The 27,729-nt window shown below is 40.6% G+C and overlaps 2 protein-coding genes, 1 long non-coding RNA gene and 2 pseudogenes across 3 annotated transcripts in view; 1 reads left to right on the top strand and 4 right to left on the bottom strand.

Moving 5' to 3' along the window:
• The window catches only part of LOC148420587 (membrane-spanning 4-domains subfamily A member 12-like), a 99,827-nt gene extending 96,739 nt beyond the window's left edge, over window positions 1–3,088 (bottom strand). Inside the window, exons 1-2 of the mRNA XM_088418624.1 lie at window positions 2,747–3,088; window positions 2,354–2,485 (exon numbers count right to left, since the gene is read on the bottom strand). Coding sequence (XP_088274750.1) covers window positions 2,354–2,482 — 129 coding nt within the window. The 5' untranslated portion in view covers window positions 2,483–2,485; window positions 2,747–3,088. The remainder of the gene's footprint in view (window positions 1–2,353; window positions 2,486–2,746) is intronic.
• On the top strand, window positions 2,531–18,085 carry LOC148420589 (uncharacterized). Its single transcript, XR_015866063.1, has 3 exons — window positions 2,531–2,949; window positions 8,908–9,009; window positions 17,856–18,085. It is a non-coding gene; the product is annotated as an uncharacterized LOC148420589 (long non-coding RNA).
• The window catches only part of p2rx3b (purinergic receptor P2X, ligand-gated ion channel, 3b), a 55,919-nt gene continuing 38,040 nt past the window's right edge, over window positions 9,851–27,729 (bottom strand). Inside the window, exons 7-12 of the mRNA XM_088418619.1 lie at window positions 24,679–24,820; window positions 18,226–18,362; window positions 16,610–16,703; window positions 16,463–16,528; window positions 15,872–15,949; window positions 9,851–10,485 (exon numbers count right to left, since the gene is read on the bottom strand). Of these exons, the coding sequence (XP_088274745.1) occupies window positions 10,432–10,485; window positions 15,872–15,949; window positions 16,463–16,528; window positions 16,610–16,703; window positions 18,226–18,362; window positions 24,679–24,820 (571 nt within the window). The 3' untranslated portion in view covers window positions 9,851–10,431. The remainder of the gene's footprint in view (window positions 10,486–15,871; window positions 15,950–16,462; window positions 16,529–16,609; window positions 16,704–18,225; window positions 18,363–24,678; window positions 24,821–27,729) is intronic.
• LOC148420591 (uncharacterized) lies at window positions 19,450–21,507 on the bottom strand (annotated as a pseudogene).
• LOC148420592 (uncharacterized) lies at window positions 22,868–23,476 on the bottom strand (annotated as a pseudogene).

A 27,729-nucleotide genomic window follows, 5' to 3' on the forward strand; every position in this document is an offset into this window, starting at 1 on the left:
TTTCTGTACATCTGAGCACATGGCTCGCGCTGACTTTTTTGTAGGTCTCTAGGTCCTACATATGCCTAAAAATTTTCGTAGCTCTAGGTCAAACGGGCCGGGACCAGGTGCACTTTTTGGACCTTAGGTGGCGCTGCAGAGCCATTTTTTTTGCATTGTTTTGGGAAACACAAAAATATCCAATTTTTCATCGGGCCCGACAAATGTGCAAATTTTGGTGACTTTTCGTGCATGTTTAGGCCCTCAAAAATGGAAAAGCGCTGCACAGTAAATAATAATAATAATAATAATAATAATAATAATAATCTGGAGAAAAACAAGAGGGCTCTCGCAGCGGTAGCTGCTCGGGCCCTAATAATAATCTGGAGAAAAACAAGAGGGCTCTCGCAGCGGTAGCTGCTCGGGCCCTAATAATAATCTGGAGAAAAACAAGAGGGCTCTCGCAGCGGTAGCTGCTCGGGCCCTAATAATCTGGAGAAAAACAAGAGGGCTCTCGCAGCGGTAGCTGCTCGGGCCCTAATAATAATAATAATAATCCGGAGAAAAACAAGAGGGCTCTCGCAGCGGTAGCTGCTCGGGCCCTAATAATAATAATAATCCGGAGAAAAACAAGAGGGCTCTCGCAGCGGTAGCTACTCGGGCCCTAATAATCCGGAGAAAAACAAGAGGGCTCTCGCAGCAGTAGCTGCTCGGGCCCTATTAATAATAATAATAATCCGAAGAAAAACAAGAGGGCTCTCGCAGCGGTAGCTGCTCGGGCCCTAATAATCCGGAGAAAAACAAGAGGGCTCTCGCAGCGGTAGCTGCTCGGGCCCTAATAATAATAATCCGGAGAAAAACAAGAGGGCTCTCGCAGCGGTAGCTGCTCGGGCCCTAATAATAATAATAATCCGGAGAAAAACAAGAGGGCTCTCGCAGCGGTAGCTGCTCGGGCCCTAATAAAAATCCGGAGAAAAACAAGAGGGCTCTCGCAGCGGTAGCTGCTCGGGCCCTAATAATAATAATAATAATAATCCGGAGAAAAACAAGAGGGCTCTCGCAGCGGTAGCTGCTCGGGCCCTAATAATCCGGAGAAAAACAAGAGGGCTCTCGCAGCAGTAGCTGCTTGGGCCCTAATAATAATAATAATAATAATAATAATAATCCGGAGAAAAACAAGAGGGCTCTCGCAGCGGTTGCTGCTCGGGCCCTAATAATAATAATAGTAATAATCCGGAGAAAAACAAGAGGGCTCTCGCAGCGGTATCTGCTCGGGCCCTAATAATAATAATAATAATAATCCGGAGAAAAACAAGAGGGCTCTCGCAGCGGTAGCTGCTCAGGCCCTAATAATAATAATAATCCGGAGAAAAACAAGAGGGCTCTCGCAGCGGTAGCTGCTCGGGCCCTAATAATAATAATAATAATCCGGAGAAAAACAAGAGGGCTCTCGCAGCGGTAGCTGCTCGGGCCCTAATAATCTGGGGAGGAACAATAGGGACCTCGCAGTTGTCACTGCTCGGGCCCTAATAATAATCTGGGGAGGAACAATAGGGACCTCGCAGTGGTCACTGCACGGGCCCTAATAATAATCTGGGGAGGAACAATAGGGACCTCGCAGTGGTCACTGCTCGGGCCCTAATAACCCGGAGAAAAACAAGAGGGCTCTCGCAGCGGTAGCTGCTCGGGCCCTAAAAATACTGCCTATACTGTAATAAATTTTACAATTGTTATTGATAATGCTCCCGATATGCTCAGAGATTAACGAACTGGCACATGTCATGCTTTGCCCACACTCTGAATTTAGCTGCTCACTTGAAAAAGTTTATTTTCATACTTTCTTTTTAAATGTATTGAGAAACATTCATATTTTTCATTTAGGCAACAGTTTTATTTTGTACTGCAATTTCCTTTGAAACAACAATGTATCTTGTTCTACATTTTAAAATGTTGTTTCATCTTATTTTATACAAGAAAAGTTATACAATTTATAGCTAGCTTCTAAGAGTAGCAGTTGTGCACAGCAGTTGGAAAAAGGCATGTTCATAGACTGTTCATAGTTCCGTAGATTTAGACCAATATCTCATCACCTACATACTGTGATTTGAGAATATGGTTTTGTAAAATGTTTTTTTCTCATTCAATTTATACATTCCCCTTTTGTGCTAAACATTTTGAGGAATTTTGGTGGAAGCAAATACGTGTGTGTCTTGAACATCAACTCAATCACTTAAAGGCTACAAAGTCCTAAAAATTAAGAAATTTAGCCAGGAGAAAGAGGGCATCTGTATGATGACAATACCCTGCATATATTATCATTTGTTGACAAAATATGAAATATTAACATTGTGATTTACTTTCAGTCCATACTTACTCCAATATATTTGGACTGTCCTCGCTGTTTAGCATCACACATATATTGCTGCTTTGTGTCAGTTAGTTTCACCCTGTTGACATCCTCAAGAACCTGCACTGACAGATCCCTTGAGACAGCAATGGCCATATTCTGCAAAAGGGCAGCAGAGTGTTTACAATCACTGGTAATGTGTAAAACTACGGAACCCTGAAACTTGAAAAGCGGTAGTTGTTGACTCATGAATAACATGACGTATTTAGAACTGCGCGTCAGTTTGTACTACATAATGTAAGGTCGAAGGGGTTAATGCACATTATGTAAGGTTGAAAGGGTTAATGCACGATCGACTATATGCTCATTGACATTTCGCAGTTGGCAGTGTGCAATCTGTAATATCAAAGTAAAACCTACCGTTATTCTCGCTGAAGTTAATAAAAATATATATAGCCTATTTACTATCCTCTTCTGCGACGTTTCTCCAACCAACCGTGATGTTTTTTTGTTTTTTTTCTACAAAACTCCGCCTCCACAATTTTGACTTTGTCCTGACGTGATTTCCTTCCTGCATTACGCTCTTGCAGCAAACCAATACCTAACTTTCCAGCAGGACATAAGTAAGTTTTAGTACAGTATTCCAATTTTTGAATTACGTTGCACTTAATGCTTTAACGATTCAATATGACAGTGGCTTTACTAATGGTGACATATATACATTTTGTTGTTCGCATGGAAGGTTCACATTTAAACTACGCTATCTGTGTGCTTCCCAGTAACGTGCCAATCACGCACACACGTGAAGTTATACAAACAATAACGTTGATGTGTAGCTTCAATTTGTTGGCGGATAAGGAAAGCTACGGTGGCTGAGAAGTGCCAAACAAATGAACAAACTGTAAAACAATATTAAACGTAGTAACATACTTTTTCAAATATTACTATTACCAAAAAGTCAAATCGAACTTACATTTCAGAAAAAAACTACCAAAAGCTGAAGCACATTTACTTTCCACAAAACAACTTAACAAAAGCATAAACACATTTACATTTCACAAAATAAATGAACAAAAAACAACACAAATGTACACTTCACGAACCAAATTAATACAAGACAAATACATTTGCATTTCACAAATTACCAAGGGATTCAAAAGCATTGGACCCCCGGGTTACGGTGTCCCTGGCTTACGTTTATTTTTCACATTACGATGTGGAATACTCTTTAAGGTATTTATCTCACATTACGATTAACATCAACAACTGTCATGACCTGTGGGGGTTGGTTGGGTGTTGTTTTGGCCTACTATTGGTCGGCGCACCCGGTCACAAAGATGGCTGCCTGAATACTTGACCTTGTCGTGTGAGAGTGCTATCAATATCGTATTTATTATGCATTTTAGTGCTTAATTCAAACTTGAATTGGTTATCCATGAGTCCCAAAATTGCCAGTGATGTTAAAGAGAGAAGTAAGAATATGATTTATACGGAAACGAAGCTGGAGATAATCAAGAAATATGAAGAAAGCTAAGCTAGCCTATCCTAGGCTATCCTTACTTAGAGAATATGGCCATAATAAGCGTCAACTCAAAGGTAAATAAATCTTTTATACACTGCTCAAAAAAATTAAAGGGACACTTTAAAGAAACACATTAGATACATCAGCTATCAATATGAAGTTGGATATCTAGTCACATAATAACAGGGCAGTGTCTTCGGAACAAAAGGGTGCCAAGTCTTTAATGGAAATAAAAGTTTTCAGCCTACAGAGGGCTCAATTGTGCAGACACCATGAAATCAGAGTGAGATGAAGACAGGCTAGTCCATTTTTTCCAAAACTTAATTTCTGCAACTCAAAATGCTTTTCAGTTTCTTGTGTGGCCCCCACAAGCTTGTATGCATGCTTGACAACGATGCGGCATGCTCCTAATGAGACGGCAGATGGTGTCTTGTAGCATTTCCTCCCACATCTTTGTGAGGGCATCCCTGAGCTGTTGTACAGTCTGAGGAGCGACCTGGCAGCGCCTAATGGACTGAAACATAATTTCCCAGAGATGTGTCTATTGGGTTTAAGTCAGGGGATCGTGAAGGCCATTCAACTTTTTCAATTCCTTCATCCTCCAGGTACTGCCTTCATACTCTTGCCACATGAGGCCAGGCATTGTCATGCATTAGGAGGAAACCAGGACCTACTGCACCAGCGTAGGGTCTGACAATGGTTTCAAGGATTTCATCTAGATACCTTATGGCAGTAAGCGTGCCAGCACCATTTCCTAGGCAGTAGAGGTCTGTGCATCCCTCCATGGATATGCCTCCCCAGACCATGATTGACCCACCACCAAACCTGTCATGTTGAATGACGTTGCAGGCGGCATAACGTTCTCCTTGTCTTCTTCAGACTCTTACACGTCTATCACAGGTGCTCAGGGTGAACCTGCTCTCGTCTGTGAAAAGTACAGGGCGCCAGTGGCGGACTTGCCAATTCTGGTGTTCTTGAGCAAATGCCAGTCGAGCTCCATGGTGCTGGGTAGTGAGCACAGGGCCCACTACAGGACGTCGGGCCCTCAGGCCACCTTCATGAAGTCTGTTCCTGATTGCTTGTGTAGAGACATTAACACCAGTGGCCCTCTGGAGGTCATTCTGTAGGGCATGAGCAGTGAATCACCTCATACTGCCAGTAGAGATAATTATGCAAGCCAAAATCAGCACGAGTGGAAAACCAGCCAAAAAAGATCAAGAGGGAGAAACTTGAAACGACCGCCACATGTAAAACCAGTCGTTTTGAGGGTTTTCTGATTGTTGCCACTGAACTGCACCTGTTGTTAATTCCATGAACACCAATACAGCTGAAATTGGTAAACCAGGCCCTCAGATGCTGAATCAATCATAAAATTATCATATAGGTTTAATTCATGCCAGCCCCAATAAAATAAAAGTGTTCCTTTAATTTTTGTGAGTGGTGTATATTCTTTATTTATGACGTTATTTATTTTTTTGCATGTATATTATACATACATAGCACTTACTATACTATTTTGATACAAATTTTTAATATTTATATGCAACTTTTATGTTTTACATGCATTAGCTAGTTAACATAGGTTTTGGTTGCCCGCCATACGGCAAATTCCCAAGCGTGGAATGGATTAATCTCGTAAACCAGGGGCCTACTGTATATTGCTGATTGACAGGACGAGACTGGAAGTCATGGTGGAACGGACAGTGCAACGTTTGGAGACGCTGGTTAGAATGAGTGTTTTTTCACCTGACTTGTCCAACGTGTCAACAGTAATACATGAGCAATTATGAAGACGTCAAAGATCTGTGCTTTGGTCAATCAATCAATCATATTTTATTTGTAGAGCCCTGATTCACCGAAGTCTCAAAGGGCTTCACAGGTGAAAAGAGGTCATGTCGAGACTTCTTTTGAAAAAAGAAGTCATACAGAGACATTTTTTTGGTGTAAGGTACACAACAGCATCCCCTGTCAAAGCTCCCAGAAGGGGAAAGAAAAACTCAAAAACCCCAATTTGGGGAGAATCAGAAAACTTCAGAAGGGACCACAGGTGGAAAGAGCCCCCTTCCAGGCCCACAGGCTGAAGTGGATGCTGCATGTACCAAGTACAGAAAAATAGATACACATGAAGGAAATCCATATTTTTCAAATTCAATATATCAATAAAATAGTGTGTACATGGAACTGTGTTATTCTAATAAAGATTGAGACGATGTAATGTCAGTATAAAGCAGATATGGTCCTGGCCCAGGGGAAGTGGGGACAAGTCGGCACCTCCAAAAGGAACAGATGGCATCCCCCGACCAACATTACACCAGGAACAAAAGGCTAGGTGTGGCCTTCAAGAGAAGATATCAGTCAGGGTTTCATGGTGCTCAGACTTCCTCCCGCTTCAAAGAATGGCCGGCAGAACAAAGACTTTTGAAGACACCATCCCCACGCAAACAGAGCCCCACGCACGCACACACCGATAGGCGTGCACGCACGTGCACGCACGTGCACGCACACACCGACAGGCATGCACGCAGGTGCACGCACACACACACACACACACACACTTGCATTCCACAATGGGACTAGAGGCCCCAAAAGGGTATAAGAACTGAATGTTGAAGGTGAAAGGTTGCCATTTTCTGCTCCGACCCATGGCAGGACTGGCCCGTGGCCTCGTGTACTTTCCCACTCTGTCTGGATTAAATCAATTGTTTCACTATGTTGTGGTATGGGCGATCTTTCAACAAAAACGAACACGCTAGGAACTAGTTTAAGGCAAGAAGCTTTTTCTAGATTCCTTCACACATTACAGACAAATACAGGTAAACAATTTAGATCACAGAAAACATATTGTGCTATATAGTGCAATGATGACTTGACAGCAGGCAAAGCCATTGGTCAGGAACCTTCCCACAATCCACCCAAGTGGACCGAAGTTGGTCGATCTCTTAACCCGAGATGGTCGATCAGTGCAGGGCCAAATGGGGGCGATCAAGTCATCCTTCACCATCTAGCTAGCCCCCTCTCTGAGCCGGGAGAAGGGGGCAGGAAAAAGAAGGATAAAGGTGCAGACAGGCCCATTAACCAAATACTTGCGTATAAATGTGTTTTTAGTCAGAATTTAAAGATTTCTACTGAGGTGGCTGCGCGAACTTCCATAGGTAGGGCATTTCATAGTACTGACGCGCAAACGGAAAAGGTCCATGATCCCGCGGTCTTCTTTTTAGCCCGCGTGGTCGATAACAAACTGGCATTTTGGACCGAAGTTGACGGGACGTAACATATGGTGATGCTAGGTCGACGAGATAGGAAGGAGCTAAACCGTGTAAAATTTATAAGTACTTAACAACACCTTAAAATCGCATCTCAGGTGTATTGGAAGCCAATGTAGGTCAGCTAGTATTAGAGTAATATGATCGAACTTTCCCGTCCTTGTCAAGAGTCTCGCTGCTGCATTTTGCAGGCTTTTGACGCAGGACATTGGGAAGCCCAGAAAACAAAACGTTACAATAGTCAAGGCACGACGTAACAAATGCATGAATTGATGTTCAGCATTGCTAAGAGACAGAATAGGGCTAATTTTAGCGATATTGAGAAGGTGAAAAAAACGCCGTTCTTGTCGTGTTATTAATATGTGTCCGAAAAGAGAGAGTTGAGTCAAATATCCCACCCAGGTTTTTTGCAAAACTACTTGGGGCAATAGTGCAGTTATCCAGGTTCAGAGTGGTATTCTTAATCAAGTGCTGATGATGAGCAGGGCCAATAAGTAACATCTCTGTTTTACTAGGGTTAAGAAGCAGAAAATTGGAAGACATCCATTGTTTAATCTTGGCAAGGCAGGCCTCCAGTTTACTGCACTTGCACGGATCTGTTATTTCTAAAGGCGTGAATAGTTGGGTGCGGCTCGGTGGCGCAGTGAATAGCACATCTGCCTCACAGTTCAAAGGTCCCAGTTCAAATCCACCTGGCTCCGGCCTTCCTGTGTCAAGTTTGCACAATAACGTCTGGCCCGCATGGGTAATTAATACATTGGGCAGCAGAGCTGTTACCTGCGTATGCTAAATGCTGCCATCTATAGGCTCAATTAGGAACAGCAAAATAGTGTATCAACAAAAGTTGAACTGCAGTGTGACGCAGAGAGCTGCGGTCAGCACCAGCAGCTTTATACCGCCAACTTTTACCAACAGCTGGATAAGTTCCGAGAGATTCGAGCATTTGGTAAGAAAACGCTAAGCTTGTTCGGGTCGACGTATTTGTGTGAGAAGACATTCTCGGTTATGAATTTAAATAGGAGCCGTGTGAGAGCACGGCTATCGGACTCTCACTTACAAGACCTCTTGCGCATCCATACTACTGCCATAGAGCCACACCTGGCCTTTGTCCTGCACTCCAGATCTCAGTTTCACCCATCACACTAATTCAGACAAGCCATTTTTCATTAACGATAAGTCTGAAAACGTTTTTTTTTTTTTTTTTAAGGTTTCACTCCAGAATAATAACCATTTCAAAATCCAATCAACATTTCTAGTTACTAATATCATATTTTAAATGAGCCCTGCACTTGTTGATATGACTATTACTTGTTCATTTCTCTGTTATTGTGTTAAAAAATTCTATAAATATTAAACTGCCATGGTGAGATATTTTTTTTATGTTTCAAATGTAATTTGCACCCAAGAGTACAATTACTTCTGTTCAACTGTTACAAAAAAGTTAGTGTTAAAAAAAGTGAAGTGAATATTCAATTTCAATATGTCAATCCAATTTTGATATGCATGTTTCAAATTAACCAAAACACATGCTTAAGATTGCTGAAATTTAAATAAAAAATCAAATGTAAAACAGAACAGATCACTGAAATGTATTTAAATTAATTGCTGTTATATGTAAAGAACACCCGCCTTGGTTGGCTCCCCTACATTTTTAACACACTAAATCTGGCCCCCTTTGCAAAAAGTTTGGACATCCCTGCCCTAGGGGGTTGGCTGTATTTGTGTTGTTTTGCCTTCATCTCCTGGCATTTTTAGGTGATTGCATTTATTTACTATTGCTGTCAAACTGCTTCCAGGCAACGCGTGACTACAATGCTGGTCTTCTATTGGTCAGCGTCTCCTCACAGAGATCCTGGTCTGCTATTGATCGGCCTCACCCGTTTCAAAATGGCGGAACGGTAAAGCTTTGTTCGATTGTGAGTGGTTACAAAAAAAATGTATAGTGCCTTTTACTGCTTAATTCAAACTTGAAAGGGTTAGCCATGGGTCCCAAGATTGCTAGTGATGTTAAAGAGAGAAGTAAGAAGATGATTTATCAGGAAATGAAACTGGAGAATCAAGAAATACGAAGTATGCTACTCTTACTAGGGAATATGCGCATAAGCGCCACTCAAAGGTAAATAAATCCTTTCTATATTTTTTGTTTATGATGTTTTCTGATTGCATTCATTTATGTTTTTACGTAGTACTTGCTATACTAGTTTGGTACCAATTTTTAATATGTATGTACAATTTTGATGTTTTTATCTGGGTTTCTAAACACATTGGCTATTTAACATAGATTTAGATTGGCCGGCATACGGTGAATTCGTCTAGCGAGCCCAACCACGGAACGGATTAATGTCGTAACATGGGGGCCCGCTGTATTTACACACAGTGATTTCGAACTTCAAGAAATTGTACAGAAATATTTTCTTCTATTTAATTTCTTAATGTTTTCTTCCATTTGCATTCTGACTCCTCTGCTAATGTTTGTTTCATTTGAAAGGTAAGGGTTGTTTTTGTTTGTTTGGTTTTTGCTTGGCACGAATTAGATAATTTACATAAGAAAGGTCATCACTGAACAAAAGCCCTCCTGGAACAAATGTAACTCATGGAATCCCAACACTTTCTGGCTAGACACACACCTGAGTGCCAGTCATTTTTGAGAATTTAGACAAGGCCCACAGAAAATTGTGGAACACAGGATAGCTATATAAACATGGGACTTGGCGAATGAAAGATTAGTCTCTCTTCTTTCATTTAAGTAAAGTTTATTTCTTGTTACGCTTTTCAAATCTGCAGTAGAAAACAGGCAAGTATCACAAAAAAAGATTTAATTCAAGTCAAACTAAACTTTGACAAAAGGTTTTGCTTGAATGACAGCAGACAGCAGACAAATATGTAAGCAGTACTTCAAAAGAAAAACAAAGTATGAAAAATCTGAAAAATGATTTTAATGACAAAAAAAGACAATGCACTTTCAAGTATCTAGCTTTTACAATTATAAAATTTGCAAGATATATTTAAATATTGTAGCATATACCTGTACATGCAGGATACTATATTGTTCAACACCTTAATACAGACTTGTTGTACATGATACATGAGTTGTTTTTTTAACCTGTTTTTCATCTAGTGATAAAAGTCAGTCAAGATCCGTTGAGTTGATTCAATGAGATGGCAGATCGTCCAAGTCAGCATGATGCAAACCAAATTCATCAAGGCATGTTCTCCCCGCATTACCTGCACAATATAGAAATAAAACAAATCACTGCAAAAAAAAAAATATTACCTATCGTAAATTGAAGTTAAGAAAAATAATTTTCACCTTTCCTTGATCATTCAACAAAAGGAATGTGATTTGCAATAGTTTCTGGTTCTCGATCCAAAACCTATTGTATGGGGATTTGAAAAGAAGAAAAACAACTACACTCCTATCACTCCACATTTACATGTTTCACATATAGAGCGCACACATGAATTCACATGTATATTGGTTAGCTCCCAAAACTGCTGCTATCTGGACTCTCTCCCCACGGAATACAAAAAGTTTTCGTTATACGACAATCTCTCCACTCCCTTCTATTAGGTGGTCTTAAAACTGTTGGTGGGACTGGACTGGCAGCTCAAGGACCCTCTTAAGCAAACACATCCACAGACATCATACATAAGTCTGAGATGCCCTGCTGAAGCAGCTGCTCTCGACTCGACATCAGATAAAGTGTTAGAAAATAAAGGGGATGGAAGGATGTATCCAATTCAGATGAACAAGAAAAAAATACTGTTTTTTTGCATAGTGAAAACCAAATATGAATACAGAACAAACTACAGCTGCAAGCAGCTATAACGGGCCCTTGCAGACCTGTGCATGTTGGAGTATGAACGGGTCGAGGTATGAACACGTTTGGGTATGAATGTGTTTGTGCTCATGTTGGTGAACAGTAGAAGTCAATGTTTTAGAAAAGGTCAAACTTTCATTAGCATTTGTTCAACGGGTACAGCTAAGTAAATGGAATGGTAAAAATGGTATTATATTATTTCGTGCCATAAGGTGATTCTAGCACTACAATGTTGATGCTGATGTTGTATGTTTGTTGATATGTAGGAATGGATTTTCATTCAATGTGTGAAATCGTGTCAAAATGAGATCATCTGGGTCAAATTACAGCAGCATTTACTGTTACAATAAAGCATCGTAATGAGCACTGCTGTCTAGGCCACGCCATTATGAAAACCGCAATCTTTGGTGGAGGACATTAGGCGTGTCTGAAGGCCAGTCAGAAAATAATTCTGTGATATTACTTCGACAGGCTCAAAAAAGTACATAAAAATAAAAATGTGGCTATATTTTTGTTTTGTTGCCACAAGATGGTGCCCGCACTACAATGAAAATAAGTGAGCATTGGACTGCAATCACATGTATGAAATTTAATGATAGTGTAACGTTTCATAATTTTTTAAAGCTTGTTCAGCTGAGTTAAAACGGTTTTTGTCACTGTGGACGAAGGAAATATTGATTTCATATTTTGAATCTGCCTCCATCATATATTTCAACAGATCCTGACAAGTTTTGGAACAGTTATGCCGCTAATATGAATAATGGTCCATGGCAAAGAGAAAGTTGATTGAGTCAACCATTTAAGAGATATCGGCAGCAGTTGAAGACTAGCAAATGGCCATAAATGGGGCAAAATTGCAAATTCAAAAATTTGTAACTTTTTCTGTACATCCTAGCATATGGCTCACTTTGATTATTTTTTAGGTCTTAGGGTCCAACATATGCATAAAGATGTTGGTAGCTGTAAGTCAAACCAACTGGGTTTAGCTGCAATTCTTCAACTATAATGATATTTTTTGCTCCCACTAGTAGCAGTACAAACAAAAACTGTTAGTACCTGTGTTCTACATTAGACTCCCATCAACTATATGACATTTTGAAAAGATAGGACCATCTGGGTCCAATTACAGAAACGTTTTCGTATTGGTGAGACACCGGCCTTTGAGGCGACGTACTGGGCATGCCTATTGACAAAAAGTTGTAAAATTTGAGAACCTTTACGTTCCATGCCTCAACGCTATTCTGGCCAATTTTCAGTCAATTTGCTCAAACAAGCTAGCAAAGACAATGACCCAACAACCAAACAGAACTAGACTGCCACTTAAATATACTCACTCTAAATCAGGCTCATGCGAAACAGCTGGATGACACAAGAGGTAGGGGAAGGTGATTGGATGAGGTGCGGGGGAAACATAAACAGGCAGGTGTACGATCAGACAAACAAGACAGATAAGAAAGACAGACGCGAGGGAAACATGAACATGAAGTAAGAACATGAACCTCAACCCGAATTGAACTAAAACCACAAACCCCACACACACATGACAAGACTAAATGATTGCTCTTGGTATTGTTCTTTTCGAGAAACTCACGACGTCCCCACACCACACTTTCACATCGAAATCTGAATGTGTGAAAGTGTTTAGAACTGTTTGTGTTGGGAAAGTCAGACTGCTGGCTGGCGCCTATGAGAAACTGGTCTCATTTATGAAGATATCCCCGAAAACACAGTTTGACAAGATAGAAAGGAATATTTGTCATGTGGTTAGTCTCTGATGATTCGTGAATCTGTAGTTTTTTAAAGGTTGACTTGAGAATCACTTATGGTTTGTCATGTTATATTTTAAAATCTTGTGTTCGTGTATTATTGACAATGCTCCATGTGCTTTCACAGTGATTCATGGTAATTTTTATGATTAAGTATTGAGCTCAAGTACACTTATCAATATAAAATATCAACTGATATTTGAAGGCATGTATAAGCTACTAGCCATAGTGTGAGTACCTGATTTTTTTTGGAGCTGTATAACGTTTAGGGTGGTCTCTACAAGTGATTTAGAAAAAGTTGGTCTACACAAAGCATGTATATTAAACCCATATAGGCATATGTGTGTGTGCGTGTGTGTGTGTATGTCCTCTCACCTGCTCAGAGCAATAGCGCTCTGAGCATCTGAGCGGGTGAAAAGAGGGACGGAGCTGACAACTGATCACCACCTGGTGGTGTGTTGGCTTTGATGGTGGGGGAGGATGCCGGTCAGACCTGGCATGCCCAAACACATCGTGAGGGTCTGCAGGGAACGTCTGGCAGAGTCTCCTGTAAGAAGGAGTTTCAACTTCCACCACCGGCAGAATTTGTGGAAGACAGTAAGTCTGAGTGGACCATGTTCAATGCCTCCATTGTCAAGGCAGTGCTGTGGCCATAATGTGGTTAGTGCCTGTCATGGCGGCAATCCCCGAACCCACTGGTGGACACCAGTGGTAAGACATGCTGTCAAGTTGAAAGAGTCCTATCCAGCCTTTTTGGTCTGTGAGACTATAGAGGCAACTGATAGGTACTTGCTTACTTACCTAATTACTTACTCAGCAGGTTGCCAAGGCCCGGGTGTGGGAGGAGTTCGGTGAGGCTATGGAAACCGACTTAAATACTTTCTTTGGAGAAATTCTGGTCCATTATCCGGCATCTCAGGTGGGGAAAGCGGTGCACCATAAACACCGTGTACAGTGTTGCTGACCTCAACTCTGACATCGTCAACTGGGGGGTGGAATACTTCGAAGAACTCCTCAATTGTGTTCCAACAACAGAGGGATCACACTCCTCAGCTTCCTGGAGAGGATGGTCTGTCAGGAAGTCAAACCTCAGATTCAGGGGGAGCAGTGTGGTTTTCTTCCCTTCCGTGGAACAGTGGACCAGCTCTACACCCTCAGTGGGATCCTCAAGGGTACATGGTAGTTCACCCATCCAGTCTGCATGTGTTTTGTGGACTTGGAGAAAGCATTCGACCGTGTCCCTCAGGGAATTCTGTGGGGTTGCTTCGGGAGTACGGGGTACCGTACGCCTTGATGCTGGCTGTTCTGTCCCTGTACCACCGATGTCAGAGTTTGCTCCGCATGATCGGCAGTAAGTCAAATCCGTTTCCAGTGGGGGATGGACTCCGCCAAGGCTGCCATTTGTCACTGATTCGGTTGATCTTTATGGACAGAATCTCTAGGCGCAGCTGAAGCATTGAGGGGGTTCGGTTTGGAAGTCGCAGCATTGCATCTCTACTTTTTGTGGATGATATTTTGCTGTTGGCTTCTTCAGACCATGGCCTCAAACTCTCATTGGAGTGGTTTGCAGCAGAGTGTGAACCAGCTGGGATGAAGATCAGCACCTCCATTTTCCCGACCATGGTGCTCAGTTGGAAAACGGTGGAGTGCCCTCACCAGGTCAGGGATGAGTTCCTGCACCAAGTGGACTTCAAGTTTAGTAGGGTCTAGTTTACAAGTGAGGGTAGCGTCTGTTGTAATGCAGACTCTGTACTGGTCTGTCGTGGTGAAGAGAGAGCTGAGCCAAATGGCGAAGCTCTCTATATACCGGTTGTTCTATGTTCCTGCCCTCACCTATGGTCATGAGCTGTGGGTCGTGACAGACAGAATGACATCCTGGATACAGGCAGCCAACATGAGTTCCCTCCGCAGGGTGTCAGAGCTCTCCCTTAGATATAGGATGAGAAGCTCAGTCATCCGGGAAGGATTCAGGGCCGAGCTGCTGCGCCTCCGTGTTGAGAGGAGTGAAGTGGTTCGGGCATCTGGTTAGGATGCGTCCCGGACGCCTCCCTGGTGAGGTGTTCCAGGCATGTCTCCCCGGGAGGAGGTCCTGGGGACGCCGGATACGTTAGAGAGAATGTGTCTCTCGGCTAGCCTGGGAACGCCTGGCGATCCCCTGAGAAGAGCTAGACTAAGTGGCCAGGGAGAGGGAAGTCTGTGCTTCTCTGCTGAGGCTGCAGCCCCAATGACCCGACCCCGGATAAGTAGCAGAAAATGAATGGTTGGTTGGATATTGGTGGTGATAATATAAACATGAAGACAATTGCTAGAAATGTCATACTACTACAATTGTAAATAAGATCCTTGCACATGTCCCTGAGATTGCAGGAAAATAAATGCTCCTCAAATTCCTGTAAGTAAATTATTTGCAAAACCACCTAGCCTTTGTAAGGGAAAATGATACAACTTCATGAAAATGGTGTGAACACAGTGGTTAGCTAATAAATGCCAACAATCCTGTATTGTTGACGATGTCAAAATCATGAAAATTTAGACAAATTTCGCTAGAAGTGGATTTCTTCTCCGTACTGTTATGGTTTTTAGAAGTATTTTTCTCTATTTAACTTTTTATTTGCCTTTGTAAATGTCTTATCATGGACGCAATTGTCTTTACATCAAAAATTAAAAAACAATGAATGACAATTTTACTTTATGAAATTATTGAGCTGTGACACTGAAGTATGAAATACAAACAAAAAACTGAATTTTGTGTGACATAACAATCCTACTGTGTGTACTAGGCATCAGTCACGTAGTCTAGTTATCTTTTCCTGTTCTCTTGGCATCTCCTTTTGGATGTCCTCTCATGCCTGTTGTTGACATATACAGTATGTGAGTCTTTCCCTGTGCTCTTTGTGTCTTTGTTTTTCTTTTGGATTTTAAGATTTTAAATCTTAAAATGTTCAAGAGGTTATGACTCAACAAAGGCTGAATTAGGCTTAGAATAAAAATATTTACTTTTACAGTCCTTAAGCATTATTATTGATCTGAGTATAAGTTTGTGCTGTGGTGGCTTGTGACTAGTTTTACAAAATACATGTACCTGACCATAATACAGTAACTTCATTTTATGTGGTCTCTCTCAAGCTCTGCAACCGGCATCCACAACAGTCAAAAAATGGCATTCATCTTACCTCTTCAAATTTCTTGGCCTTGTATAGTGCTGCTCGTTTAAGGAAGTTCAGAAGTATGATGTCACATAGCACAGTACTCTAAATGATAGAAAAAATGCTAAAACAGGAGATGATCACAACATGAGTGAAGCATGTCATTGACTTCATTACAGTAGAGCCTACTATTTGAGAAAGATTGCCAAATCTGCTGGATTTTTTTTGTGAATTCAGAAACACAATATCAAAGAGCTGTCACTAAAGAAAAGTATTTAAATGACCAGAGATGATGGTTGGTGAATAGACGGTGATTGTTGGTGTTGAATTGTCGCACTCATACCAAAGGTCTAAATCGATCAAAGATAAAGTGATGCCAATCAACCATGCTTAGAACACTATATTGCCACAGTGTAAGCCACATGGCTCCAACAAATGTGAAATGGCATTTCAGAAAATGCAGTCAAAATGTAATGATGTTGTAGTGGCGCATGCCAAGTATTGCCAATACACCTTCCGAAGGTATTATGATCCCAATTATCATCAAGTCATTTGATCTCTACTCTATCACTCTTAAGATTTAATTTGCTCAACACTGTACAACATAAGCACACGCACCACTCCTATTGAAGTGAAGGCTGCTACAATGTTGATAAGCGTGGGAATCATGTTGAACTTGCCTGCCTAAAATGGAAAATACATTCATAAATTCACTTCATAAAAACACGAAAACAATATTCAAGTGTTCAGTACAACAATACTCACATTTCCATTTACGAGCACATCAAACCTTATACCATAGGCTTTCACAAGTGTACGGTAGTCAGTCCCATTTTCCATTTTATAGTATTTGGCAAACCTTCAATTAGGAAGACAAAAACCTTGTGTAATGTGTAGTAAATGAAAGCTTGTGTAACCACTTGATGATTTGAGCATAACTACATATTAAATCAAAGTGTAAAGGTTTCTCGGGAACCTTTGTCCTGTCCATTTATATTTAATACTTACTATGATAATAGCAATTACCAGAATCATACTTGATATCCATTAAACTATAGGGTGTCCCAAAATGGCTGACCCCATTCTAAATGCCCATTTCTCGGAAACTACTTGATGGATCTTAATGAAACTAAATACACTTGTTGAAAGTCATAGGTTTTGTAGGTTAAATTTCCCCAAAAAAAAAAAAGTACAAATATTTTATGGTTCTATGACAGATTTTCATAAATGTTCAATATGAGCGCCACCTGTGACTCTGCACACGTTGATGGCCGTCCTGGCGATTTAGGTATGCATAAGCAGCCCTTATCTTGAAATTTATGGTGCCAAGTCCTAATTTGTTTTGTAGTTGGTGCCTTATTTGCAAAATATGTGACGAAGGCATGCTGCATTGTCTTTGGTGACTGAGTACGAGCATACTCTAACACGCAATATGTGTTTTCTTTTGAAGTTAACGGCATTTCTTAACCTGAAAAAATAGAACTCCCAAACATTACACACAAAAACATGTAACGTTTCTACACAAGCTGTGAAAATTTGAGGTCATTCCAACAAAAATTGTCAAAATTGTTGGCCTACGAAATGGGGTCAAACATTTGGGAACACCCTGTATTTACTGTATACCTGGAGAATAGAGTACACAGTTGTGGAGTCTTATTCTGCTGGATACAGAAATAGGTCTGCTTTATCAGAAAATGGTTTTTAGTAGAGGTGGGAATCTTTGATCTTTGACTCGTGATTTGATTGGATTCTGAGTTTGGGGTCTCCAATTCAAATTAGAAAACATTATTTTCACAAAATTATTTGTGCTTCAAATATAAAGATGGGCAAAGAACCATCATACTACTTCATGCTGCTTTGAAAGACGATTAAAAGGGCAAATTTGTTAAGTTTTGATTTGGAGAGAACATGCATTTTCCCACAAAACCTGTGGAGATCTTCTAATCTTTGAAGCTAGCTTTTATCACATAAAATACACCTATCCATTGTCTTAAGCTGCTTCTCTTTATAGGGTTGCCTATGCCAGCTGGTAGCCAGCCAATCGCAGGGCACACAAGAGACGAACAACTACTCACACAACTAATTTCACACAGGACAATTTAAGTGTCCAACACACCTGCCACCCTCCAAGTGAAAGTGGCGAATGAGGTGAATATTGTGCTAAATTTACTCGTTACTGTTTCGGATGAATCTTTGTGTGTTTGCTAATTATGTTTGTATCTTTGTAGTTCTGGCGGTATTGTTGGTTTGTTTGACATGTGAAGGCATTTAAACAACATTAAATGTCTGTGAAACACAAAGAATGAAGTTGAGTCTTGCTTTTCAAACCCGAAGGGAGTAAGATTGAATTTTTTCAAAACATCTATCTTTAATATTGATACCTGAAATTGTAACCAGTTGAGACAGAATTCTTTTGTGACATTGCATCCAGTCGGGTGAATGAGTATGAAGGGTTGCACTGGTCATCCGATGTGTCCAAATCACACATCCAGCCAATCTTTATTCCGATCACTCCTCCCTAACAAAGAGGCACATCAAGAAAATGTGAGTTATATGAATTTCAAGAGGCTACTGTATACAGAAATATCAAGTTTACAAAGTTGATGCACCCCAGCTAGTTCAAGGAGATTTTATAAGCTGAGAGCTGTATAAGTACCTGCCAGGCTTCCAAAAGTATGTTACCTTTGATATGAGGAAGAGTAACATACTTTAAGGGTTGCTAACTGTCCCTTGTTAGATGTGACACCCCATATTTTGCGCTAAATTAGTTTTATCTTGTAAAGGACCTCAAATGTTTGTTATGTTGACTAGTATCTTTCATAAACACAGCAAAATGCACTCCCTGAGAGTGAAGCTGAGAAAAGTAATCAGGGGACATTAAAGGTCCTTGGTATAATGGCCCTCATACGTCAACATTGGAGCTTGTACCTAAACAAACATAATAACAGAAAGCAGGGTTCACACACAGCATTACAATTCATTGCAACAGCACTCTTCGTAACATCTGCCCCAAGCTAACATTGTTGCCAAATGTGTCCCTCACCAGATGAAGAGAGTCAAGTCAAGACTTCTTATGAAAATAGAAGTCATACAGAGACATCTTTTTGGTCTAAGGTAAACAACAGCTTCCCCTGTCAAAGCTCGCAGAAGGGGAAGGGAAAACTCAAAAACCCCAATTTGGGGAAAATCAGAAAACTTCAGAAGGGACCACAGGTGGGAGAAGCCCCCTTTCAGGCTCACAGGTTGAAGTGGATGCTGCATGTACCAAATACAGACAAATAGACATTACAGGCAAATACAGGTAAACAATATAGATTACAGAAAACATATTGTGCTATATAGTGCAATGATGTCTTGACAGCAGGCAGAGCCATTGGGCTTCCCACAGTCCAGCCAAGTGGACCGCAGATGGTCGATCTCTTAACCCGCGATGATCGACCATCACAGGGCCAAATGGGGGGTGTCAAGTCGTCCTTCACCATCTAGCTAGCCCCCTCTCCGAGCTGGGAGAAGGGGGCAGGAAAAAAAAGAAGAAAGCTATAGACAGGCCAATTAACTAAATGCTTTTGAGGATGAATGTGTTTTTAGTCGGGATTTAAACATCTCTACTGAGGTGGCAGCGCGAACTTCCATAGGTAGGGCATTCCATAGTACTGGCGCGTGAATGGAAAAGGCCCTTTATTCCGCAGTCTTCTTTTTAGCCCGCTAGTCGATAACAAAACGACATTTTGTGACCGAAGTTGTCGGGACGGAACATATGGTGATGCTAGGTGGACGAGATAGGAAGACGCTAAACCATTAAAATTTTATAAGTAATAAACAACACCTTAAAATTGCATCTCAGGTGTATTGGAAGCCAGTGCAGGTCAGCTAGTATCAGAGTAATATGATTGAGCTTTCTCGTCCTTGTCAAGAGTCTCGCTGCTGCATTTTGTACAGACTGCAGGCTTTTGACGTAGGACAGTGGGAAGCCCAGAAAGCAAAACGTAACAATAGTCAAGATGCGACACAACAAATGCATGAATTAATGTTTCAGCATCGCTAAGATACAGAATAGGCAAATTTTAGCGCTATTGCGAAGGTGAAAAAAATGCCGTTCTTGTCGTATTATTAATATGTGTCTGAAAAGAAAGCGTTGAGTCAAATATCACACCGAGGTTTTTCGCAAAACTACTTTGGGTAATAGTGCAGTTATCTAGGTTCAGAGTGGTATTCTTAATCAAGTGCTGATGATGAGCAGGGCTAATAATTAATATCTCTGTTTTACTAGGGTTAAGAAGCAGAAAATTGGGAGACATCCATTGTTTAATCTCGGGAAGGCAGGCCTCCAGTTTACTGCACTTGCATGGATCTGTTATTTCTAAAGGCATGTATAGTTGAGTATCATCAGCATAGCAATGAAAATTAATATTTTCACAATAAACGGAAGATGTGACACTGGTCTATAATTAGAGGGATTTTCAGGATCTCGGTGAGGTTTCTTAAGTAATGGTTGAATGACAGCCGTCTTAAAAGCTTCAGGTACAATGCCAGAGGAGAGCAACAGATTCATAATATTCAAGACAGATGATCCTAAGATCGCCAATAAGTCTATGAAGTTTGCCTGGAAGCGGGTCGAGCATTCAGGATGTCAGCTTTGCTGCATTAATCAGGTGTGTAGTACACTCCAGTGATACTAAATCAAAATGGGACAGGCTTACCAGACTTTCATGAGCATGATTGTTCGAACTAGCATCAGCAATCACAGCACTCGAGAGGGTAAGTGCCGCTGCCTTTTGAATTTTGTCCCTTATTAGCTGAATCCGCTGAGTCAAGAATTGCATGAAATCGTGTGCTGAATGGAGGGAACTTTGATTAATCTGCTGCTGTTGCGTTAGCTTTGCTACCGTATCAAATACAGTAAATATTTGGGGTTGTGTTGATTAAGACAAATCATTTTGGAAAAGTAATTTGTTTTAGCTAACATAAGAGCCTCTTTCTATTTCAGCAAGCTATCGCACCTGGCCTGAAGTAAAACCTCAAGTTTGGTTGTTCGCCATTTTCGCTCAAGTTTTCTACTTAACAATTTAAATGTGCGTGTTTCGTGTGTTGCATCGGACGAATGTTAAGACTTAACAGTGCTATAGAGTTTAGGGAATTTAAAAGAAACGTATTAAAATCGTTTGTGAGCTTATCGACTAAACCAATGAAAGACGGAATGGCAGCTGTTGCAAAAGGCAGTAGTTCAGAAAGTGCAGCTGTGGTTGATGAGTTTTTATTTCGGCTCTTAATGCCTTGGTTGTGGTAAATAAGACCACACTGAGCTAGGACTTCAAATGTTATAAGATAATGATCAGACATAGCGCTAGTACACGGCAAAATTGTGACATTTGAGGTAGTTAGGCCACGGGTTAACACTAAATCTAAGATATTACCATTTCGGTGTGTCGCTGCTTCTATTATTTTTTTAAAACCCAATGCATCGATTGTTGCTTGAAATGCTACAGTAATTGGCTCCAATGGGGCATTCATATGAATATTGAAGTCACCCATAATTAATATATTATCTTCGTTAAGTTATTAAATCACCTATAAGTTCAGGGAACATTTAAGTATCTAGAATACGGATTGGGAGGACGGCAAATAACTACCACATAGGATGGTGGTGAGGAGCTTGATCGCATAACGAGAGCCTCAAATGTCTTGAAGGTGTGATTAGTGCTTGTGCTAATGTAACCAAGTTAAAAAATAGTACGGTATGTTCTCTGAAGCTGTTCGCGCATTCGATTGACCAAATAGATATTGTTAAGAACTAAAAGTTGAATGAAGATTATTGTCAATATGCAAAGGCTGAATATTGAAAAGTGTTATTGATTTGCAAGTAAGTTATGTTATATAGTATCTCCAGTTGAAATGGGATTTGTATTATGTTCATGAAAAAACACAACTGGCAAAATACTGTCTGAGTTGTAGAATTGTCTAATTCTTTACCATGGTAAATGATCGGATCATATCCGGGAGAGAGGTCAAGGAATGAGAGGTAAGACGGAGTGAAAAAAAGAACGAGGGCGGACGGAAAATGCATGTGGAATAGGTATATTTATAGACAGAAGAAAATAGACTAAGAAGGCTGTGGTTGAAAGTGTTCGAAAAGGACCCTTTAAAATGGACTTAAGTAAAGTTGGCAAGATCCTTAAAAATACCACACACATCAGTGGCATCGCTACCCTTAGGCTACATTCTCTGGTTTTCAAATAAATCCCTTTGCCAACTTTTAAGGATTTTTTTTTAATGACGGAAGGTGGCAGTTTGTGGACTTAGCCGCTAACACAGGGGCTATCCAGCATGCATGGACTTGGCTAAGTAGCTAGCGGCCGGCTAACTGCTTCAGCAAGGACAGCGTGAGTGAACACGTAAAGTGCTAGGACAACCAGGATCCTGCAGGAGCCCCACAGCGTTACCAACGAGGAGGACTTGGCGGACATCGCATTGAGGACGTCGGATCTAATTAGAAGTGCCTTTTTTCTTTACCGTGCGAGCCACTGGAGTTATTCCGCTTCATTTCAAGGTACCTTTTGTTTATTTTGCCTACTGGTTAAGGAGTCATTTAGTTTTAGGCTGCTACGTACACGAGCTTCGATCTGGCCAGCAACGTGACATTGGGGTAATGATTGGCTTGCCATTCATATATTAACTTGATTGGTCCCTTAGATTAAGTAAGTGTTTGTGGACACTTTATGTTGACTTTTTTACCATTTGAAACTCTTTTGTGAAATTGAACTACTGAATAATATATTTTATTTTCTATCATTCTTGATTATCACCAGTAAACCACAATCTAATACATTTTGACTAAATATATGCACAAACATGAAGACGGGAACTTTGTTGTTAATGCCACAAATTTGTAAATGTTAATCAGAAAACTAGGGTTAGCCACCTCTCATTATAGTCACCAATGCTACTAGAGGTGCTACATTAAGTTTAAGACCAGATTCTGAAATCAGGGCGACCCCCCCCCCCTTTTTTTTTATTTTTATTTTTTTATTTACAAGGACGGGCAACCGTTAGCAGGTCAGGTCGGCCCCAGAAAGAGGGCCAATTATCTACAAACTGGAAACCTTGCTCTCTACAGAAACTAGCCATCCACCAATTAAGCGAGAATAATCTGCTGAACCTCTCATCATTGCCTCTCGTAGGCAGAGGGCCAGGGACAATTACTCGATGCCGACTCATCTTTCTAGCAAGATTACAAGTCCTAGCTATGTTCCTCTTTGTAATCTCAGACTGCCTCATTCTCGTATCGTTGGAGCCGATATATATCACTATATCTGAGTAACTAGTGTTGTTTGCACTACGCTGGTGCCTAGGCCACTTACGTGTCAGCTCCCTAAGACTAGCTTCAATGTCGGGTGCTCTGGCCCCAGGAATACACATTGTGGTGGCTGGCGTTTTAAGCTTAATGTCACGGGTGATGGAGTCCTCTAAAACTAATGTTTGGGAGCCAGTAGACTGAGATGGAGTGTTCCTAACAAGGGAGCTAAAACGATTATGCGTCTAAACAGGCTCACCACGGCTAGCAGGCTGCTTAGGGCTAATGCTAGCCGGACTAGCGAGTAGGCTACAACCCACACTAGCTGACGCTAGCAGCATAGGGATAATGCTAAAACAGCAGCAACACTCGGAACCGGAAGTCGAGCTGAGGAGTAAAATGCTTGTAAAAGTAATGCTTAGGGGCGATATTGCTCGGTGGTAGAGTGGTCGTCTCCCAGCTGAGAGGCTGTGTGTTTGATCCCCTGACCATCAAGACCATGTCGAAATGTCCTTGAGCAAGACACTGAACTCCCAGTTGCTCTTGATACTACGTTATCAGTAGGTAAATGACTAGTTAGTGTAAAGCGCTTTGAGTACCCAAGTTAGAAAAGCGCTATATAAGTGAAAGTCCATTTACCATTTAATGCATGACAGTAATTACATTACTTTTGTAATGCTTTACTCTCAACACTGGTGGACATGCAGAAGTTTTGTGTGGATCATAGATCATTTGCTTTCTGTTTGGTATGAATGTTTTTCTTCGTTGGCTCATTTTTTTTCCAATATTGTCTATTCCTTTACAGTGAAGTGGAATTGTACTCTCCTCACTGAGACGTGTATAAGCTTAGTCCAAGCTTGACAGTAAGCTAAACTCTGAAGTGATTACATAAGAGTAGTTTGTAGCTTTAAATGCAAACATTGGCTTCAACATCAGCAGAAAAGAAAAATGAAGAAGGTAATGCAAATCAGCCATGTTCTTTGACAACTCACATTCACAGCAGGTGTAAAAGAGAAACTTAAATTAGCTGACAATTCAACAGCATTGACCTTACACTAACATCAAACATCATTTTAGCTTTCATGTATCACCTTAACAATTTAACCAACTGTGGCTTGACGAAGAAACCACACGTTGCTGTGCTAGTGTACGTCTTTACTCTTCGCTAGCCATCACTAAACTGTCAAAATCAGCAAAGACAAAGTCAACAGGTTCAAAGCGTCAAAGATTTATTGCAACATGCCTACTGGGTGCAAGACATGGTCCTAGAGCCTGCCCATTTTATCTATTGGTTTATATCGACAATGCACTTCAGCTGGAGAAAGCAAACAACACAATCAGTTAACTTGGCTATTCAGGCAGAATCAACACTTTTGGTCTTCCAGTTTCAATTATAGACTGAATTCAAACTTATTATTCCGTGAAAACAACTTTGCTTTAATAGTATCAGAGAAAATAGTTCAGATGTTGATATTAGCACTCCTCATCCACCCACGAATTGATTAAATACAGTTACTGGGAAAGCATTGGCAATGGACTGTACCTTGTCTGCAAGTTTGGTGAAGTTCTGCTGGGCATAGCGGACTACATCTCCCACTTTGAAGATTGGACAGTACGTATTGTTGACAATGTCAAATTTACATTCATTGATGTACTTGTCAGTGATAGTGGGGAGGAAGTTGCCTCTGCACACAAGGAGAAAACACAATAGTTTGTTATCTACGCTAGCTAAGAAGTTCAAAACAAAACAACAAACTGTAAATAAAAAACACTTAATGAAACAAATCTACTTTGAGCAGCCAAATAAAAAAAATGAAAAACACATTTATGTTTCTTTAAACAAAAGCTGAAACTTGTTTATATTTCACAAAACAAATGAACAAAAGCCAAAACACATTTACATTCACAAAATACAGTACATGAATAAATACTGAAACCGATAACTATAAAGACAAACCAAAATTGGAATGGACCGGACTGCTGATTGACAGTAATGGACCAGTAGTGATAGCAGAACTGAACACGACATTTTGAGCTCCCGATCCCCACTGTCCCTAAGGCGTTATATTTGTGTCAAAATTATGCGCGCGCGGGAAAAAAAATTGAGCGTTGAAAATAAAACTGAGCGAGCGAAAACAGATTTTGAGCGCAGAAAAAAAGTTCTTGAAAATAAGTTTCTTGCTCAAAATTCCTTTTTGCTCGCTCGCAATAGCATTCTCGCGCTCAACATCTCGCTCTCGTTCGCGATACTCCTCCCTCCCTCGCTCAACATTGCGTTTGCTCAACAATGAGCTCTCGCTCCCTCGAGTCGTCCTCTGCACTCGCACAGTTCTGCTCATGCGTTACGTTTGTGCCACAAAACCAGCCAATCAGAGCTTGTAAAAGCACTTTGATTGACAGCTTGGTATCCAATGAGAAAGGTGCTAGTGACTCAAACATGCAGGAGTACTTGGACTTTGTCTTGGACCAAATGGTTTCAGAAGCCACTACATTGTCAGTCTGAAGCTGAATTTTATCTTTGACTCAAAGAAATACCTGTGTTAATGTACCTAAAGGTTTGTTTAAAAGGTGTGCTTTTAAACTGTGAATTAAATAAAATATCAAGGTAACGAAGAAATATTTCAAACATTTCAATGCGACTGCCTTTTAGTAAACAGCAAAACAAAGTCTGCAGGTGGTAATTGAGACAAAATTATATTTTTTCAATATGAAAAATAAAAATAGATACACAAAATATAAAGCACAACCAGGACAACCCAAATAAATGTTTAACATTATATATTGTAATCAAGCAAATAAAAATATGTAGTATAACCAAATAAATAAAAATTGACATACTGAGCTAACAGAATTACAGCTGTGAACATTGTCAATGTCTGTCTGGCCAGCTGTAATATTTGTTTGTCTTTATTTGTTTATGTCATTTAATGCTGCTGTTGTTGATACTGGAAACTGATTCCTGAGAAGACAGTCCAAATAAGTCTTACTTCTCCGTTTCATTCTGACTTGGCCAACACTTCTATTTGTAGTTTTCATATTTTCAATTATTAATGAATGAAATGCAGTGAAATGAAACATACAAAATATTAACAGTACTGCAAAAAGGGCTGCTTGAGTACCGATTATAAATGAATTGGCTACTGTATGGATCAAACCCCTGTTGCAAAGTTCATTCTATCGGCTTGCTCGTTGTTAGAAAACAGCAAGTTTAAAATTTGCATGTAAAATTGTTGACAGGGGACATTTCGGCTGGGTGAATTCACCACCCCGGTCACTTATTGTCAACTTCCAACTGTATGCTGTGAAGGAGATGGTGCTGAAGAAAGCCTGGGGAAAGGAGATGAAATTCTAGAAAAACAGATTATTTTGGTCACGACCACGCCACCAGAACAGTATGGCAACATAAATCTTATTAAGAAAATGAATATTCCTTTGTTTCGTTCGCCCTCTCTTCAAAAGGAGAACATCTGCTTTCAAACACCACTTCACAATATGCTAAGTCACTAGGGTAGTGTAATGAAAACATTCAACAGTGCGCAGGAGGCTGTCGGCAATATGCAGAAATGGGGCTGTCGAGGTTGCCTCGTTTGATGCTGTGGATTCCCGTTTCAATAAACTGTTGACTGGAGTCCGGTGATGTCATCGCTCAGAATGGCTGGGTCAGCAGAGAGCCCCCACAAACGTCCACAAATTTCAGTTTTATAGGAAACTAAACGGGGGATAAACGGGCCGAGATCATGGGTAAGGGAGATGGAAGTTAAAGCCACTAATGAGGAAAGACAAAGCAAAGAAAATACACTGAGTGCCTCAGAAGATGGTTCCTACACTACTGCTAATAAAACTACGAACCTCCTTGGTACAACATCTATTGGTACCGTTTTGGAAGAACTGCAAGAATTTAGTAAAGATTTTCTGGACTTTAAATCAGAGCACACTGCTGTGAACTAGAGGATTGTTGATAGACATGGCGATATGGAGGGATTGTCATCAAAGAAGGCGGGATTATTCATAGCATTCAACTCCTTACTCGATTTACACAAGAATAGATTACTTCATAACCTTTTTGAAAGATAAAAACAAAATTCAGACATGTGATATGGGACCAATAGATGTGAGTGATCATGCACCACTATATTTAAACGTAAACCTGAACCTGGGTCACATTATCCATTATGTATATCAGGGGACACATTATCCATTATGCTTCATTTAAAAAAAAATAATAATAAATTGGAGAGGAAAATTGCATGAGCAGAGACATCATTTAAGCAGAATATGAGCGCCACCAACCTATCGTCCTTGGTGAAATTGAAGTTCGAGTTAAACTCTATTCTGATTCAGAAGATAGAGTTTTCCCTGTTACGTCTTTGGCACAAACAGCTTGACGAGGGGGACAACGCGGGCAAAATGTTTGCTAGTGAAGGAATCTAGAAAAAGCTTCTTGCCTTACACTAGTTCCTAGCGTGTTCGTTTTTGTTGAAAGATCGCCCATACCACAACGTAGTGAAACAATTGATTTAATCCAGACAGAGTGGGAAAGTACATGAGGCCTCGGGCCAGTCCTGCCACGGGTGGGAGCAGAAAATGGCAACGG

Source organism: Hippichthys cyanospilos, chromosome 7 (genome assembly GCF_059441005.1).
Source record: "Hippichthys cyanospilos isolate Australia breed blue-spotted pipefish chromosome 7, RoL_Hcya_1.0, whole genome shotgun sequence".
In the NCBI taxonomy this organism is placed as follows: Eukaryota; Metazoa; Chordata; class Actinopteri; order Syngnathiformes; family Syngnathidae; genus Hippichthys; species Hippichthys cyanospilos.